This window comes from Rhinoderma darwinii, chromosome 4 (genome assembly GCF_050947455.1).
Source record: "Rhinoderma darwinii isolate aRhiDar2 chromosome 4, aRhiDar2.hap1, whole genome shotgun sequence".
In the NCBI taxonomy this organism is placed as follows: Eukaryota; Metazoa; Chordata; class Amphibia; order Anura; family Rhinodermatidae; genus Rhinoderma; species Rhinoderma darwinii.
This window is the reverse complement of record NC_134690.1, coordinates 47,659,085-47,679,565: the sequence shown is the minus strand read 5'-3', so window position 1 is coordinate 47,679,565 and position 20,481 is coordinate 47,659,085. Positions and strand designations below refer to the sequence as shown.

The 20,481-nt window shown below is 40.7% G+C and overlaps 1 protein-coding gene across 2 annotated transcripts in view; it reads right to left on the bottom strand.

Moving 5' to 3' along the window:
• Positions 1-206: 206 nt before the first annotated feature.
• Positions 207-20,481, bottom strand: part of NBAS (NBAS subunit of NRZ tethering complex) — a 655,156-nt gene continuing 634,881 nt past the window's right edge. For both annotated transcript variants that reach the window (XM_075861089.1, XM_075861091.1), the window contains one exon: positions 207-2,991. In XM_075861089.1, coding sequence (XP_075717204.1) covers positions 2,716-2,991 — 276 coding nt within the window. In that variant the 3' untranslated portion in view covers positions 207-2,715. The remainder of the gene's footprint in view (positions 2,992-20,481) is intronic.

The following is a 20,481-nucleotide window of genomic DNA, read 5'->3' as shown; positions in this document are numbered from 1 at the left end:
AGCATTTTATAGGCAGGTAGGGCCTCCATGTGCCTATGAAAATATCCCTTAGTACCTACAGGCCTAATATTTATGTACAGCTTCTATCCATCCATTCCCAAAAAGGCACAGTCACAATATTTCCCCAATTTTGATTTGCTCATCAATTTATGTGTAAAAGATACAAACATTAAAAAAATGAAAAATCGTAAACTTTTATTGTGTTGTTAGATTTTATTGGATCAACATAAAATATCCATATGGCTTTTCAGTTTGTCATTTCTCTGTAAAAAGCGAGCAAGATGTTTACTGCCATAAATATGCAAAGTAAAATGACATAGTTATACTCTGTAGTATTGCAAAAACGCATCCAGGACATCAAATACAGTTAGAAATCCTGGTAATCAGATGTAATAACAGCTTAAACAAACATCAAATAAAATGCTTTCTTTATTCCATTAGACGTCGTCTTCAAACTATATTGAAAGCAGACGATATGGTAAAAGTAATACACTCTCCATTACGCTAGTCACATTGACGGTCATGTGCTTCTGGGTATATCTTGGCATTTGTAACGCAGCTGCTTGCCCTCTACTTACCCTTCACATAACTACTGACGAAGACTCATAGATGGGGTTGGTTCATAAGAGCGGTTTAATCTCTAAGGGTAGAACTATATGTTGGATAACAGTAACTTTCCATAGGAATGTGATATAATTGTGTGTAAATCAACATTTTATTGACATGGCTGAGCAGAGCCGTCAGGAGATGAAGAGGCATGGTGCTTTCCTAGTGATGATGTCACTTTGTTCTAGTGATTGGCAGAGGTCATGGCAGTCGGACATTGGTGGCACATTCTAGTGATAAACTACCAGTGCCTATGTTGAGACAAATGCTTTGATGGAAGTCAATGAAAATAGTCCACTGAAACTGCTGCGTTAATATTAAAAGGGTTGTTCTATTCAATTAAATGGGGAAGAGCTGAAATACCAAACACAGCCTATAGAGTCGTGCTGTTTTTTTGGGGGGAGAAAAAAAAGTAGCTAAACTATTCTAATCCTAGACAATTCTTTTAACTTCTATAGGGAGAAAAATTTTATATTGTGCAGCTTAAAGGGGTTATCGCAAAATCAAAAATGACCACCTATCCGCAAGATAGGTGATCATTTTCTGATCGTTGAGGGCACCACCACTTTTACCCTACCGATCGTGAGAACGGTGGTCCAAAACTTCCAGATCCTCCTCACTTCAACCCGACAGTCCATTCAATGTCTAAGAGAGATGGAAACAGCCGAGCACTGCACTCGGCTGTTTCCGCCATTCCCATACACTTTGAATGGAGAAGCAACACGAATGCTCGACCGCCATTTGTCCTCCTCACTGCGGACAAACAGTGAGGAGGAACAGAGGGTTCGACACACCGTTCTCACGATCAGTGGGTGTCCAGAGGTGCGGCCCCCAGCTATCAGACAGTGATCATCTATCCTGTGAATATTTTGGTAAAACCCCTTTAAATCTGGAACCCCTTTTATAACATCATAATTTAGTCCTACCTTAAAAATAAACATGTTGCTTAAAAACGGCTTCATTTGAATTTATAATGTAAACGCCCGTTGTTATTAATTTTTAAACAAGCCACCATGCTTTGGTAGCATTTGTGTTTTTTGTTTTTTTTAGATCGGATGACAGCCCTGGCCACCACAGAATGATTGACATTTTCATTAGTGCGGCATGCTGGAAAAAAAACCACAGTCATTCTATGGGTGGGCTCACTGGACTATGAGGTTTTTGTTTTCTGTTAGGTGAGCTTTGGTATATAATGTTTTCTATCATTCGATTCAGTATTTTCATGTGATAAGCTGTGTAACTGCTACCAGGACTCCGAGAAAGCCTGTGAGTCCTTATCCCCCCGCCCACACACAGTGATTGACAGCTTTTCCTGCATGACTTTGTATACAAGGAGAGCTGTCAATCATACTATGTGCAGAGGGGAGGCAGGGTTTGAAAGCAGGCTCACTGGCTTTCTCTACGAGTCCTGGCAGCATTTATACAGCTTATTATATGAAAATACAGAATCAAATGATAGAAAACAATATATCCCTGAGCTCAGTGTCTCCCCATCTATCTGATGCTGTCGCCAGATTGGCAACGTGATAGATCTGCTCTTAGAAAGTAATTTACTGTAGAAGTGACATGCACAGTGACATCCAACAAAAAATATGGAACATGACACAATTGTTAATATTTATGACGATCTTGCTATTACAGCTTTTATACAGACCCCAAATTCTTAATAGTTTGGAAAAGGAAGTCCTTTTTTTCAGAAACGTCTTCCAGTCTGTATTCAAGAAAGGCTTACAAATACTTTTTACTGGAGAGATCACTACTAATAAATGAGCTGAAAACTCCCAACATAACTATATAAGGAAAGACAAAATACTTTTGGGGATGTGAAGCTTGGACGATAACGTTGAGGGGCAATAGGAGTCTGAGAGGTTCCATATGCCCACCACATATAGATAAATTAGATAAAGACTCTCAGCATTGATGCTAAATAACCTTAATATAGCAATCTTTATGGGCTTCAATGGAGCTTTTACAAATCACAAAATAATCATATGTCCATGTGGCCTGGTCATAAACAAGGAAAATGGCGCACCCATCATATGTTCAATAACTACCAGTTTAGAATAGAGATTAATGATTCACATCATGCCATTCACTGTACTCTATTCTCTACAGCCATCGTTTAAGACTAGAGAGAGCAGAGGTAAAGGTTCGGAGGGCGGGATGTGTCCCTCTGTAGGACATGAGTAGAGACCCCGCTTCCGCTTTGTATCCAGAATCATGAAGCTCCTTTGATATCTCTTCAACGCTCCATCTGCCATCCTCAGGAGCAGCCAGTAAATGGTTAATCAGACGTGGGTAGTAGATGGTGCCAAGGCACTTTACCAGCATCTTGGCATCCAGAAGCAGAGAAAGGATTTCGGAGTCACAGTTTGAGTCGGTGACCTACAAAAAAAAAAATAAAGCCATGTGAAAAATGAAAGATTGCACATTTTCTGCTTTGTGTACCACGATCTCCTGAAAGGAACAAGACAAAGCCAAGGAACAAAAGTGATCTATTTATAGTAATAAATCTCATCCCTTCTAGCGAGTCAGAGCATCCCATTGCTAGAATATAATAGAGCAGGCAGAAAACATGGTAAAAATAACCAAAACACACAAAAAAAAAACAGAGGTATGTGCCAAGTGCTTCACGGGAACAAGATGTATAAAAGCTGTACTGTGTGTTTCATGTAATAGCATGCTTCCTTCGCCTCCCTCTGGTACAATTTTCTCCCAGCGAAAACCCCCCAAATAAATGATAAAGAAATAAGCCTGATATTATCTATAAAGATACTTTCAGCATCTACAGGTTGCCCTATCCCTGCCCACATCATGACATTATTCCTGTAATAATCAGTCTTTTCCCCCTAATATAATGAGAGCAGAGGACATGTCACTGCCTTCCACAAGACAAACATAGTCCTCTACAAAAATAGGATATACACAGGAGGTGGGGTGATGGGGTCTCAAGGTTAAAATAGTATTCTGAAAGTGGTTCCCTACTTGTTAGAAGGGTTTCTTCACAATGAACTGAAATCTGTAGGGAAACCTTGGTAGTAAGTGTTCAATTTTCTTGAAGCACCTCCACAGGGGAAGTTAAGCATTACACAGTGCCCATTCAAGTCAATACTTCGTGTATGTAATGCAGGACAGGTCCCCCAGATAATCGCTCTACTCATTCTGGCCAAGAGAAGAGGGTCATAAACAGGAGACCCCCTCTATTAACTCAGCATTCCATAATAGTTATATGAAAATGTTTTTTTAAAAATTGGACAACTACTTTAATATAGAATAAGACCCAAATCTACTTAACATCTACATGGATGTTTGTGACTTCACTGGTGGAATTTCTGTAACTTGATATACAGTATCTGCGATCTGTGTCCGCCCCTGACCCCATTCAATTATTTTAGACATCTTCAGAGAGGCTTTAGCTCACTAGACATTAAAGGAAACCGGTCATCAGTTTTGAAGCTTTAAAACTGCTGACAATGTGATATAGAGGAGGGGGAGGCATTGCAAACATTTTTTCTCAGTCAGGCAAGTTGCATGACAGAGAAACTGACGTTTGTTTCCCCTGGTGTGGCAGTTGCAAATGCCACTCTCTGCTATGAGTGACGGTTTTAGCGTCCAATCAGGAGACCACTAGAGCCGTCACTTAGAGCAGAGGGTCGGGGCTTGCAGCGTACGACAGCACTTGCGCATCAAGTCCCGTCTCAGTGGGACTTGCGATTGCCGCTCCGGAGGAATTATACATCATCAAGGTAAGATTAAAACGCCATCCCCTATATCGCTTCGTCAGCAGTTTTGAGAACTCAAAACTGCTGAAAGGTTCCCTTTAATGCTCCGAAGATTTAGCCAAAATATGGATGGAGATAACCACCCATATAAAAAACACGCCATTGAGAAAGCTTGAAGAGACAAACTGAAGACAGGACAAGATAGAGAACAAGGGATCATATGGCTCTCAGAAGTTAAACTCAACTTGATGTCCGTAAATAATAATATACTGTAAGTATCAGACAAAGGGCAAACCAAATGGAATTTATAGGGAAAATGGGTGGTGGTTAGGGGCAAAACTGAAAATTTGATTTGCTGATGATTAGGCAACTGGTGATTCTCCTATTACGCGACCGTACAGGCTATGGTGTTGTATAATGCTACCCGTAGTTCAGCCTCCATTGTCTTGTCTAGGTAGAGGAGATCTGCTGGTCGTCAAACCACAAAAGACTCACCACTAGTGGTTATGTAACATATTCACAATGATTTTAATGCATATATTATAGCGGGAACTACCTGTAGCTATTAAAATCAATCTCCGTATTTGACTTCGTTTGAAGCCCTCCGGTTACCATTCAGCAGAGTCTTGTATTTTTAGAGACGTCTTCCGGCATTTATGATTTTTTCTAATGTGCACAACTTGCTCACTGCCCTACTTTATCATTCGAGGTTGAAAGGAAAAAACATTAGGAAAATGACTGTTTGGTAGCTTAACATATAGGAATTGTACCCCAAGGTGTTTTCAAAGCCTTTGTCATTTGCCTCGTTGTCTCTCACAGGATATTGTAAGGAAATAAATAAACCTAGTAATTACCATTTGTTTCCAAAAACGGATTAATTCCTTCACAAACTCCTACGGGCTCCTGATATTAGATTTTTAATGCATTTTGTTTGCAAATTTTCTGGAAGTCAGATTTTAATAGCATGCAAATTTAAAAAAAAAAACAAAAAAAAAAATCATAGGTTGACAAAAATTACTCAAAGTTTTCTTTATCTGCTCTTATTTTTTCACTTTCAGAGTAAATTTGATGAATTAAACATTTTTATAATTTTTGCTGTGGAAGCGTCCTATGAATTCAGGACTTGAAATCCCTGGGTTGAAAATGAAAAGGCCTCCCACAGGTATAACAACACTTGCGGACACAGTAATTCAGGAGGAAAGCATGATAATTACTATTAGCCAGGTTTTATAGCATTAGTATAGCTGGAACATCACCAGATATTTATGGCAGAACTTGCAATGTATACAAGGCTGTAGGTAATAGTCAGCACCGGTGAAGTAACAGAAGAGGATTTTCTCTTTTTCTTTGTTTTACACCTTCTGTATATGAAAACCTTCTGGTGATCAGCTAATCACTTTTGGTCCAGCAGATAAAACCTCCAGCAATCAGTCGTTATCACTGGGGAAAGCTGCACATTTCTCCTACAGCGGCCACTACAGGAGAAAGGCAGCATTACATGACACCCTTTTAAATGGATGAGCGACCATATGATATATGAGCGGGAGCTGTTCTCTGCAGCGGCTCTCTGCACTGGTTAATAGAAGGAGGTCCTAAGCCGGTGACCCTCCATCTTTGACAATTATATTTCCTAATATTGTATATAGACAGGGGTGTCTCAATAGGACAACCCTTTTAATCAGACTTTGAATTACAGGCCTATCTTCATCGCATACACTGGAAAAACTGTGAAATTGTATATAAATGTGACACCAACCAATTGAGAATCCGGATTCTAGTCTCGTATATCATTAAGCGTTAAATTTTTTATTCGGTTTGAAGAATATCTTAACTGTATAAAAAGAGTTTTATCAGATAAGGTGATATTATCATATCGTTAAAAATACACTCAGTTGCATATAACAAAGAGGCAGCTTATGATAACAGATAAAATGGGTCAAAAATGGGAAAAAGTACAGATGAGACAAGAATTGGTAAAGGAAGAAACACTGTCTGGGGATGAAATATTCTTAAAACTACTAAATCATTGAGGACTATTTAATAATAGTCCCAATGAAACTTGCTAGAAAGCGCAAATTAACTCCAAAACACTTGCGAATAATTACACCTAAAGCCTCCAAGAACATAGCCCCTAGGGCCACCAAATTCCACCAGAAATTCTGGAAACAATAGCGCAGCATGTTGTGCTATTGTTTCCCGTAAAACTACGGACACCTTGACTGAAAACTGACAGAACCCATTAAAGTCAATGGGTTTCGACGGTCGCCGGTGGTGTCCATGGTGGAATGGAACTGTCGCTTCCGGTTTTTTCTTGTTCTACTTCTATGATTTTATTAGAAAGCTGCTGTCTAAGACATTGTTTTCCCTATAATAAATGTTCCGTGACATAAAAGTTACAAGCCTTGTAGTGACGTCATCGCGCCAGTCTGCACCGAGTCACTCATGGGACAGTGCAGAGGAGGAGAAGCATCCCCCGCCCGTCGTGTGAACAGGAATAGGTAAGTAATTATGTAATTTTTTTTTTATTAGGTACGTACATATGGTGGCATTATACTGTATAGGACAGCTAAGGGGAACATTATACTGTTACAAAAACGGGGGAGCACAGTAAGAACAATGGGACGGGTTTACTGCGGCGGGTCTAAAAGCGTCAAAAGTGTGCTAAACGTTGGCACAAATTGACGCCATTTTCAGGTTTGCATCTTACTAGACACTTTTTAATAGTATTCTGAGGAGGGGTGTGGCTTGTTGGGAAGAGGGCGTAGCTCAAAATGCAGCAAAAAAAATAACTGGAACAAAATAAGCCATATCAAAATTGGTATGTGGAAGAGTCGAGGGTCTAACAGGTCATGCAAGATGCGCCAAAAATATCATAAATGTCCCACTGTGATAAATTTGGTGTATTTTGCACCGACCTGGTCTAAGTTTACACTGTCTATTAAACAGCATTAGTATATGTGGGACCATGTGTTGCCCAAAGAGACCAATCAAGTCAATGTTATGTCATTTTTTTAAGGATTTACAGATACAACTGCATGAAAAATCACTACCATACAATACTCTGTACGGATGGGCAAACGTAACTTGTGAAGTTCTTTAAGGTATCGTACAGTATGTGTACCATTCAAATACCACGTAAACTCTGTGTACTTCTATAGGAGTTCTATATGGTGGTTCAAAAAATTATTTTATGAGTTCCGATGTATTTTCTGCTTCAAAACCAGTCGCCCTTGCCAGCAGTTTATGGGAGAAAATCGGTACTTGTATGGAGCCAGTACAGAGGTGTTTACACCGCCCTATATGCACGTATATGATTTTTCAATATCCATTGACTACTAAGGGGAAAATTATACAGCATCAGGTGAAGCATGAAGAAACAATATTTACTGATATTTACTGATACAGTGGCACACAAAATGCATCGAAAAAAACCTGTGCATACAAAAAAAAAAAACATTTTATAATCTTGTGTTTTTACTATACAAATATGTTATCTTTGCCTCTCTTGCCAAACGTACCTTAACCCCTTAAGGACGCAGCCTGTTTTGGCCTTCAGGACACAGCCGATTTTTTTCAAATCAGACATGTGTCACTTTATGTGGTAATAACTCCGGAATGCTTTCACCTATGCAAGCGATTCAGAGATTGCTTTCTCGTGACATATTGTACTTTATGTTAGTGAAAAAATTTGGTCGATAAATTCAGTATTCATTTGTGAAAAACACCATAATTTAGAGAAAATTTGTTAAAATTAGCATTTTTTAAAATTTAAATGTATCTGCTTGTAAGACAGATAGTAGTGCCACACAAAATAGTTACTAGTTAACATCCCCCATATGTCTGCTTTATGTTTGCATAGTTTTTTGAACATCCTTTTATTTTTCTAGGACGTTACAAGGCTTCCAAGAAAATAAAGAGGGGAATGATAAAGGATGTGTCTGTTCCAATAGGAATGTATCGTGGATTTTTTGGTAATGCCCATACTCAATAGAAGTCCCCAGAACTTGCGGATTTCAGTGGGCTTCCATTTTTGGGGCCTGGCATAAAAACTATTTGGATTGCGGGAAATAAATTGCTCTGCATATATGTTAGTTTGTGCCACAATCAAATTTACATGCCTCTTTGGCAGTATACAGACGCTTAGTCATTTTTTTTTCTTCTGTAAACTTAGTAACAAGTGTCACAGGCGTTGAAAGTAACGTAAAACTTTTTTTGTGTTTTTTTTTTTTAAGGTTTTTTTATTTTATAGAATAACGAATTCCTTAAAACCAAAGAATTTTTTTTTAATCTATCTACAAAAACTCCCGGGTAACAGGTGTCAAACGCAGGTGGATGGAGTTTGGTATGTCCCAATTAGGCGCAGAATACAGGATGATAGCGATGAGACAATGAAGGTGTGAATTTTACACCTCACTTTTCACACACGTCACTGGGCAGTGATTTGTAGGTATCACAGGTTAATTACAGGTGGGCAATGATTTGCAGGGATCACAGGTGATACTGGTGGCAGAGTGCTGATGAGGCTGATTGGTGCCAATCAGGCACAGGAGGGTGGCGAGTCAATGACGGGATTAATTTTTTTATTTTAAACTCTGGGCAGTAACAGACGTCTTGGTGCACAGGAGGCTGGATGCGGCGCACGAGGCTGGATGCGGCACAAAAGGCTACCAGTCTTATTACAGATCACCAAGGGTACTGTGGTACAGATGGCTGGTGATGGACACCTATATAGGTCACAGGACACCTGTATAGGGCACAGGACACCTGTATAGAGCACAGGACACCTGTATAGAGCACAGGACACCTGTATAGAGCATAGGACACCTGTATAAAGCACAGGACAGGTATAGGGCACAGTAGATTGGCTGCTGGGTGATCCAGGGGTTAATTTATATGGTTAATTATTAATTTATACTCTAACTAGCAATGGCTCCTTCTCTGATCGCTTCCCTGACAGAAGTGAAGCGGTCAGAGACGGACACTACACTAAACTCCCCTCTCCAATTGTCAACTGTGATGGACCAGTCACAACGATCGCCGGCCGAGGACAGCTGTGATTGGTCCTCGGCCGGCATCCTCTGTTACTAGGCTGTCTTGGACAGCCGTATTTCCAGAAATGTAATGCATTCTAGCTGTCAAAGTCATACTAAGCTGTGATTGGTCCATCTGCACTGATGGACCAATCACAGCGATCGCCGGCCGAGGACAGCTGTGATTGGTCCTCGGCCGACATCCAGAGTTGCTAGGCTGTCTCTGACAGCCGTATTTTTTAAACTTCTGCCGCACCAGGATGTGCGGCGGAAGTTGAAATAGTTCGAAACGTCACACTAAGCTGTGATTGGTCCATCTGCACTGATGGACCAATCACAGCCATCGCCGGCCGAGGACAGCTGTGATTGGTCCTCAGCCGGCATCCTCAGCTGCTAGGCTGATTTAAACTGCCGCCGCACATCCCGGTGCGGCGACAGTTTAAAGCGTTCACGTAACTGTACGTGGAAATGCGGGAACAGACCGCATCCCATAACGTACAGTTACGTGAAATTGCGGGAAGGGGTTAAGGGGGATGTTAAGGATAAGAAAAAAAACTTGTTTTTTTTCCCCCAGAAACAGTGAGACGCCATATGTTATGTCTGGCATTGCAGTTTAGCCCCATTGACCTGGTCAGAATCTAAAGTGGGTCACACTTGGCCACATTTCTCACCAACATCTATATTCCGTTAGAGACTAAGACGTGTTTCATGGCTCGATGAGAAAAGAGAAGAATCACTAAATCCTAGGAGATGTTAAAACATGGATCAGGAGTTCCTGAAAGCTTCCTACACATGGTTATTCGTCTAATTGTTACCTTGGCCTCCCATAACATATCAGGCTATCTTAATATACAGAAAAATTCTATTATTCCCAAAATCTTGCACAGTAAATTCTTAAAGAGGATATATGTGGAAGTGAGGCATGAAACAAGATGAAGCGCTCTGGTGGAACAGTTGAGTCAGTTGAAATATGTTTGGGATAAACCCTCTGCTTACATGACTGCAGGCTCCTTCATAGATTTCTGAATTACAATCGAAAACAAGTAAAAGTTATAAGAAATGTGGATTTTATGGATCTGTAAGCATACAGCAGGAAATGGTGATTTTCTTCACATCTTTCAGATACATCAGTCCTGAGACGAGCAAACGAAGGCAGATCTTCGAAAATTACATGGAACGCTAGACTGCAATGACAAGTGCAATGTGCAAATGGAAAGAAATAGGCTTGGAGTATCCATATATATGCAAAACTATACAGAAATACATGGATCTACAGATAACTGTGTTCTCATTTGTTGACATGCATGAAATCCAAGCAGAATAAGTTCTAACCACGGGGAAGAGATTCAACAGTTATGAAGGAGCGAGGTCATATCTGGTTCTACAACAGGACTACATTGGAGTGTAAACCTAACCCCTTAAGGACGGAGCCTGTTTTGGCCATGTGGACGCAGCAGATTTTTTCAAATCGGACATGTGTCACTTTATGTGGTAATAACTTGGGAATGCTTTTACCTATCCAAGTGATTCTGAGATTTTCTCGTGACATATTGTACTTTATGTTCGTGGAAAAATTTTATCAATTAATTCAGTATTTGTTTGTGAAAAACACCAAACTTTAAAGAAAATTAGCAAAAATTAGCATTTTTCTAAATTTTTATTTATCTGCTTGTAAAAGATAGCAATACCAAACAAAATAGTTACTAATTAACATTTCCCATATGTGTACTTTATGTTGGCATTGTTTTTTGAACATCCCTTTTTTTTCTAGGATGTTACAAGGCTTAGAACTTTAGCAGCAATTTCTCAAATTTTCAAGAAAATTTACAAAACCTATTTTTACAGGGGCCAGTTCAGTTCTGAAGTGGCTTTGAAGGCCTTATATATTAGAAACCACCATAAGTCACCCCATTTTAAAAACTACACCCCTCAAAGTATTCAAAACAGCATTTAGAAAGTTTGTTAACCCTTTAGGTGTTTCACAGGAATTAAAGCAAATTAGAGGTGAAATTTACACATTTCTTTTTTTAGTCAGAAAATCCATTTTTAACAAATTGTTCTGTAACACAAAAGGTTTTACCAGAGAAACGCAACTCAATATTTATTGCCTAGATTCCACAGTTTTTAAAAATACCCCACATGTGGCCCTAGTGTGCTAATGGACTGAATTACAGGCCTCAGAAGCAAAGGAGCACCTAGTGGATTTTGGGGTCTCCTTTTTATTAGAATATATTTTAGGCACCATGTCAGGTTTGAAGAGGTCTTGTGGGGCCAAAACAGTGGAAACACCCCAAAAAAGACACCATTTGGCAAACTACACCCCTCAAGGAATTTACCAAGGGGTATATATAGTGAACAATTTAACCCCACAGCTTTTTTTGCTGAATTTAGTGGAATTAGTCCGTAAAAATGAAAATCTAAATTTTTTCCAATAAAACGTAGAAACTATCAATTTTTACAAGGAATAAAGAAGAAAAAAGCACCCCAAGATTTGTAAAGCAATTTCTCCTGATCACAGCAATACCCCATATGTGGTAATAAACGGCTGTTTGGACACACGGCAGGGCTCAGAAGCGAAGGAGCGCTATTTGGCTTTTGGAGCTCAAGTTTGCTGGATTGGTTTTCGGGCGTCAAGTCGCATTTGCCAAGCCCTTAAGGGACTAAAGCAGTGGACACCCCCCAGAATTGGTCCCATTTGGGAAACTACAGCCCTAAAAAGAATTTATCTGGGGGTATAATGAGCATTTTGATCCCATAGGATTTTTGCTGAATTTAGTGTAATTAGGCCGTGAAGACTGCTATTGTTTTTTATTCTTTTTTTTTACATGGCTCACCCTGGGCTATAAAATGACATTCAATTTATTCTTTGGGTCGATGCGATTACGGCGATACATATGTATATAGGTTTTTTTATGTTTTACGGTGTTTGCACGATAAGATAACAGTTTTAAAGAAATTATTTTGTTTTTGTGTCGCCATATTCTAAGAGCCACAGCTTTCTTTTTTCCATCAAGAAACCTGTGTAAGGGCCTGTTTTTTGCAGAACAAACTGTTTATTTTATTGATTTTTTTGATCCCTAGTTATTTAATTTTTTGGGAGCTTAATGACTAAAAATAGCGATTCTGGCAAGTTTTTTTTATGGCGGTCACCATGTGGGATAAATTAAATTTTTATAGTTCAGGCCGTTACGGACCGGGCGATACCAATTATGCATCGTTAATTTATTTTTTTCAATTTTTCTAACAATAAAGGACTTTATAAGGGAAGAAGGGAGATTTTAAATTTTTCTACTTTGAAATTTTAGGCCCCATGCACAGGAACGTGCTTTTGCGGCTGCAATTCCCCCGAAAATCCACGGGAGAATTGAGCCCCATTCATTCCTATGGGGCCATGCACACGACCGTGGTTTCCACAGTTCATGCATAGCCCAGGAGCCCAGACCGCAGAAAGAACGGGCATGTCTTATCACAACCGTGATCTGCGGTCCAGGCTCATAGGAAATAATGGCCGCTGCCATGTGCACGGCCCGCGATTTGTGGGCGGCTTGCGGGTGACACTCCGCCCCCCGCCGACCAGAAAATCACAGCCGTGCACATGGCTACGGTCGTGTGCATGAGGCCTTACATTTTTATTTTTGTACATTTTTTTGTAACTTTTTTTTAGTCCCACTATGGACTTGAAGACCCAATTGCTGGATCGTTGTTATAATACCCTGCAATAATTATTTATTGCAGGGTATTATACCCGTCAGTTTCACACTGACAGGGGGCATATTCGGTTCTGCCTCTGGCCATAGGTTGTGTTTAGTATTGTAGCTCAGTCCCATTTAATTTAATGGAGCTGATCTGAAATATCAGACACAACCCATGGACAGGCATGGCGCGGTTTTTGGAAGAAAATATTTTTCTAATACTGGGCAACCGTTTTTATTGTCAAAAACCTCCATGGCTCATGTGCCAGATTTGCATCTTGTGTTTCTGTGGTCCTTCAAGGAGATGTGGGCCAGTTTCTTGGAATAACTAGACATTATATGGGAAGATTGTCCTTACATTTCTACCCAGTGCTTTAACTCTTAAGTTTCTAGTATATATGAATAGAGGCTTATGTCAGAGTATCGGAATGAATGTTCCAGAAGAATACGTAGTGCCCTTGAAAGTAGCTCTTCTTATGGCACTATGGCATAGCACAGTTGTTTGGGGAACACGTATTCATGTTGAACGTTTTTAATTAGATTACAGATCTAGGTGTGAGCACCTACCCATGAGTGTTGGAATTGCAAGTCATCAGAACCCTGTGGACAAAGGGTTTCTACCCACAGAAGCTGCCAACACAAAAGGGTTACATTACATGCTTAAATATTAAATATGTACAAGGTAAAATTTTAATATAATTAATATTTTGCTTAACTTTGCAGTTATGTCTTCTGTTTTTACTAGGATTCATGATGGATCAGTTATGATCATTCATGATGAATGATGATCCGTTTGATGGATCCTTAACCATTTATTTTCCAATTCACCTAGTTGGGTCCAGCAGGTTTCCCTTTTTCTTTTTACTGGACAGAGTACTGCAGCATGCTACGCTACAGGGGTGTAGCTAGGGGGTGGGGGGGCAGGCGGGACATGTGGCCCGGGCGCAACTTTGAGGGGGGCGCCAACAATCCGTGACGGCGGTCTGCCTTCTAGGTGAGCTTCTGGCCTCAGGCGCAGGGCACAGCAGCTAACAACTGCCGCTCGACCGACTAAAACAGCAGCTGTAGTCTGTGCTGCTAACAAATCTCTCCCTCCAGCCCCCCTCCCTACTCTTTACACCTCTCCTCGGGTTGCTTCTGTTATCATTCGGGACTTGAGGGATGGGGAAGGGAGACTGTCCGCGGCACTGTGTCGGGCCATCAACCTGCTGAACTCCCTCCACAAATATCCTACATAAAAGGTAAGTGCATGTAATGTGCATATTTGTGATGTGTACGTGTGTATATATAGTGTATGTGATGTGTACATGTGTATATATAGTGTGTGATGTGTTCTTGTCTGTATATATAGTGTATGTGACCTGTGTGTGTATATATATATATATACATATATATTCATATATAATGAGTGATGTGTTCATGTGTGTATATATAGTGTGTGATCTGTTCATGTGTTTATATATAGTGTGTGATGTGTTCATGTGTGTGTGTATATATAGTGTGTGATGTGTTCATGTGTGTATATATAGTGTGTGATGTTTTCATGTGTGTGTATATATAGTGTGTGATGTGTACGTGTTCATGTGTGCCTATGACTTTCAATGGAATTGCTGCAGAAATTTTCTGGAGCAATTCTGTTGTGTGTGTGGACAAACCCTAAATCCGCAGTATAAGGGCTTCTCCACACGTATTGGAATTGCTACTGAAAACTTCTGCAGCAACTAGCAGAAATTCTGCTATGGAAAAACAGCACCATTTCTTGTGTTTTTTGCTGCATAAAATGGTGCGGATTTTGCTGCATTTTTCACAATGCTGGGGGATGGTGTCATCTCTGAAAAGTGCAGCAATTCAGTCCACTTTCCGCAGCAGGAATTGACATGCTGCGGTACGAAAAATACGTACCGCAGGTCAATTTCTGGTCAGAAATTTTACGCCGCGTGTGGATGGGATTTGATAAGTATCACCCACTTTGCTGCTACTGTATTTTGCTGCGTATTTAAATACGCAGCAATTCCGTTACGTGTGGATGAGCCCAAATGCAGTAGCAACAGAGTGGATGAGATTTGAACAAATCTCACCCACACGATGAGCGGGAAAAAGGCTCAGTAATTGACCTGCGGTCCGCTTTTTAAATCCGCAGCATGTTAATTGTATTTGCGTAAATGCTGCTTATTTGTTTTGGGTTTTCCCCATTTAATTCATTGGGGAAGTAAAACTCGCAAACAAATAGCAGATGTGTTTTTTTGCGGAGGAAATGCAGCGATTCCGCTGCAAAAAACGGAACTGAGGAAAAATTTTAATCTTATAGTTACCTAGAATTCTGTTTTTTTCCGGGCCGGCCTCCTGGGACGACGTTTCATCCCATGTGACCAGTGCAGTCAATCGCAAGCTGCAGCGGTCACATGGGATAAAACATCATCCCAGTGCTGCAGGATGTAGGAGGAAAGCGTCGAAGTATCCATTTTTTTTTCTGCTCAGTTTTCCGCATTCCTGGCCTAAAAACGGCACCACAAGTCCTGTGTGAACATACCCGTACAGTATATACATATAGTAGCTGCTGTCTTACAACGATACAGCTGCAAACCACGTCAACATGCTGCATTCCCACGAGTCTGTGCAGTTTTCAAATGATTGTTAATGTCCATGGAGTTTTTTGCAGACATTAACAATCATTTAAAAACTGCACCAATTTTTCGTAAAACCGCATGTGCTGCGTGTTTTACTGGACAATGGTTGTTACGATCTGATTGTTTGCATTAATGATTATGTACACCTTTGAAAGGGATTTTTTTTTTAAATGTCAGTGTGTTTTGTGCAACTTTATAATTAGTTTTTATGAAAAAATCTTTTAACTTTTTGAGATACAGCTGCTCTGTATCCTGTATACAGAGCAGCTGTATCTTACGCTGAATCCTGAACTTGTCAGGTCTGTGATCCACCTGTAATACATCACATCTAAGTGAGATGTGATAGATTACAGGTGAATACAGTCGACTACTCTATTGATACCGCCAATAAAACAGAAACCTTGTGAAACCTTGTGAAACGGAGACAAACCGAAACCATTAGCAACGGAAGCGTTACCATTGAAATCGTAACGGAAAGCTATGATTTCCGTTTGGTTTCCGATCGTGGGTTCCCCTGACAGAACCCATGAACGGAACCACGATGCAGGTGAGAACGAAGCCTATTATTTACAGATGGTGGAGGGTACTATTTTTTGGGGTATAAGCAACTCCCAGTATATGATTACCATTATTCAGGTCATACTGGAAGCTGCTAACCTGACTTTGCAAATGATCTCTGTACTGAAATGTATTTGTACTGAGCTTTGTTCTGGTGTTGTATTCATGTACTGAGCTTGGTTCTGGTGCTGTATATATAATGAGCTTGGTTCTGGTGTTGTATATATGTACTGAGCTCGGTTTTGGCACTGTATATGTGTACTGAGCTTCGTTCTGGTGCTGTATATATGTAATGAGCTTAGTTCTGGTGCTGCATATATGTAATGAGCTTTGTTCTGGTGCTGCATATATGTAATGAGCTTTGTTCTGGTGCTGCATATATGTAATGAGCTTGGTTCTGGTGTTGTTTATAGAACTATATTGCTTGTAAAATGTACAAAATGTTTTTATGCTCGAGTTACATAAAAAAAAAATGTGGAAATGACACGTCATTGATTGGTAGAGAAAACAAACATGGCGAGGGGGAAGGAGCTGTCGGCAAAGAGGTTGGGGGGGGGCAAAACGAATCTTTGCCCCGGGTGCTGGAGAACCTGTCTATGCCTCTGCTATGCTATTCTGCCTATTAAAGAGCAACAGAAACTTGATGGCAAAGAACAAATGCAAATGAGAACAGAGCCGAAGAAACACGCAAATGTTAAAATAATCAGTTAACCAGCATGTACTAAAATATCTAAACAAAGTCTGGTCAATTATGGTTTTTCATGGTGGCCCTTGAGTCCCAGTTTAGCCTTGGTGATTTCACTAGGGGGCCACCAAACAGTGCACCTACCTTTATTAAGGTGTCGTCTCATCACAGACACACAGCAAATGTTGCCAGGGAAGCCGCAGCAAGTCAGACAGTGGGGAAAATGTAATATTACATGGAGGCCATTCAGATGAGAGGTCGTTTATCAGGGGCGTAGCTAAAGGCTCATGGGCCCCGATGTGAAAGTTCTTATTCCCCCCCCCCCCCACAAACATCTCATGGCCGACAGTCCACAGCTTTCAGCTGGATCTCCTAAGTGACCCAACAATGCAGCACTAGCAGCCAGGGGCGTCACTAAGGCTTAAAATGTCAGGGGAAATAGCCCCAATACATATGCCCCCCCCCCCCCCCAAGAAAATGTGTGTGTGTATAGGAGAAAGCATATCTATAGCACTATGACCCTATAAACTATGGATAGAATTAGATACAGTGGCTCAGCAGACAGTATCACACATGATCGGATTAGATATAAGGCCCAGCAGACAGTATCACACATGATAGGATTAGATACAGTGGCCCAGCGGACAGTAACACACATAGGATTAGATACAGTGGCGCAGCAGACAGTATCACACATGATAGGATTAGATACAGTGGCTCAGCAGACAGTATCACACATGATAGGCTTAGATACACAGCTCAGCAGACAGTATCACACATAATAGGATTAGATACAGTAACTCAGCAGACAGTATCACACATGATAGAATTAGATGCAGCAGCTCCGCAGACAGTATCACACATGATAAGATTAGATATAGGGCCCAGCTCGCTGACATTGCGGCTCCAGCGCTGGACCCAGGAAAGGTAAGAATAAGAATTGATTTGCTTTTTTATGTGTTACTAATTATTTTTGTGTGTTTGTGTTTTTTTACAAGTTCGGTTGTTGGACTACGTCGGATTCGAGGACTACTTCAATGGCAGCGTTTTTTTATTCTCAATAAAATGGTTAATGGGGGTTGTGTTTTTTTATTTCAATAAAATATTTTTTCTATGTGCTTGTATTTTTTTAAACTTTATTATTACCACCTTAGTAACAGCCGTAGGCCGATTGACAACCTCCATTACTAAGGCAAGGCTTAATGTTAGCAGGCGCAGAGGCTAACACTTACCCCAATTATTACCCCGGTACCCACCGCCACCAGGGGTGCCGGGAAGAGCCGGGTACGAACCAGTACCCGACCATCTGTAGTGACGGTCAGGAACCGTGGTGGCTGCAGGCTGGTAGTATTAGTCTGGGGAAGGCCAAAAACAGTGGCCCTTCCCACCCTGGTAATGCTGCCTGCTGCTGCTGTGTTGTATCTGGCTGGTTATGAAAATTGGGGGAGACCCCACATCGTTCTTTCCAATTATTTTTTATTTTATTTTTTTTAAAAGACGTTGGGTCCCCCCCATTTTTAATAACCCTCCAAACAGAACACAGCAGCAGCAGGCAGCATTACCAGGATGGGAAGGTCCGCTGTTTCTGGCCTTTCCCAGCCTGATAATACCAGCCTGCGGCTGCCCCATATTCCAACCATCACTGCACCCCTATAGCTACGCCACTGTCATTTATGTAATATATGGGTGGCCCAAGTTCGTCAGAGCACAACTCCCTGATTGTTAGGCGCTCTCCGCTCTGGCTCATAGCAGGGGTTCCTAAGTGGAGGTCCACCCTCTATGACATCTATACATGACCTAATAGGGCACATGAGCAGGGGCTGCCCTGATGGGACAACCCCTTTAACTTTGTGAAGAACTCTTGTGAATAATAGGGTCTGTGCTATGGGAAAGCTTACTAATAATTGTTGTACATAACATAGTGGAAGCCAAAGATAATTCGGTCTAAGATCAAGTGTAAAATGCCAGAATGATGTCATATTTAAATTACGTGCTGGGTTAGGGCTGCCTGGATTAAGAATTGAACTCCAACCCCATAAAACCTTATTTACTTAGGTTCTCATGATGCTAAGATTTGATTCCTACATCCACTGGATCATGGAGTATGAAACGGCAAACCGAGTTATGCCACTCCCAAGTATTAGGTTACCGTACAGTGAGAGTAGCGTGCTAATGCCACTATTTATTGCAGACACCTAATTTACTTATCAACGTCTATAGTCTAATTGAAGAAATAATACATGCTTTTTATCATAGAATATTGGATTCTAGTTTCATCTGACAAAGTGCTCCTATTACGTAGGGCAAGGTAGTTTTAAAACTAGCACAAAATAATTGATAGCCTATCTACTTGAAACACCAGCCAAACCAGACATCCATTAGGAGCCTTACAAGTAAACAAAGTCCTTCAAGACACAAAATGCACGCAACAAAGTGATATATGGATATATACACATAATATCTGGGGAAATCTTCCTCGAAAATGCATAAGCTGCAATTGTATTTGCAAAAATGTTTAATTATTAATGGATTTCTAACAAAAAGAATGAGTGCAGAGTGAATGCAGCTGCAGGTATAAAGAGCTGTCAAGGATGGGAAATTCTACAAAGCAGAGCAGGAGTACTCACTATTAAATAAAAATACAGGCAGATCTGTCAGATGCCAGCAACACGGGCTGATGAAAGAACTAGACAGAAAATCTATGCAACATCAAAACCCCAGCGCTGCATTAACCACCCAGCGAACACTGTTAAAACCTCCTTTCAATGCATTATTTTCCCTAACCTATGTGGGCAACACAGTAAATGTGTAGAAATGACTGAGGTTCAAGACTAACATCCAGCCAAAACTATATCAGTAATGAAACTAGCTAGGCTTAAAAAGTTAGGAAGCACAAATATCAGTGCTATATATTGCCAAGTAATAAAAAAAAAATGTTTACAGACCTATAGAAGTCTTTTTAATTTTACTTTACTAGTATATGAGAGGCCAGATTCACACGAACGAGTGCAAACTTGGACATGAAAAATTGCAGTTTTTCACGTCCGAATTGCCCCCGTGCGGGACCCGTTTTTACGGATCCCCATAGACTTGAGTCTATCGAGGGATCTGTCCAAACTGAAGAAAATAGGACATGTTCTATTTTTCAACGGACCCTTCATATGGTCCATTGAAACACCCTCGATACAAAGGCCAAACACCCTCACCCTTAGGCGTGCCGCTTTTATATCATTGATTTTATCTGTCTTTTTAGATTTGGGATTTTGCTCTTTTTGTAAGTATGGATTAAAGAAAGTGTGATTTGGACTGTAAAGGGTTTGCCTGACACAGGTTCTGTGTCGACGCCCGGGGGTTAATCAGCCTTCATCAGCTCTAAGGTCTGCTAGAGTGATGCGATCTGTTACCACTCAGGCTTGCAGGCTGAGGAGAGGGAGAACCTATCACAGCCTGGCCTGACGGTTCTGCTCCCGCCCTTGGTCTATTTATACCCTCACTTGCAGCATGTTCCTTGCCTGTGATTCTCTTGTTTTCCTGGCTCTGCTATTCCTGCTATTTACCTGA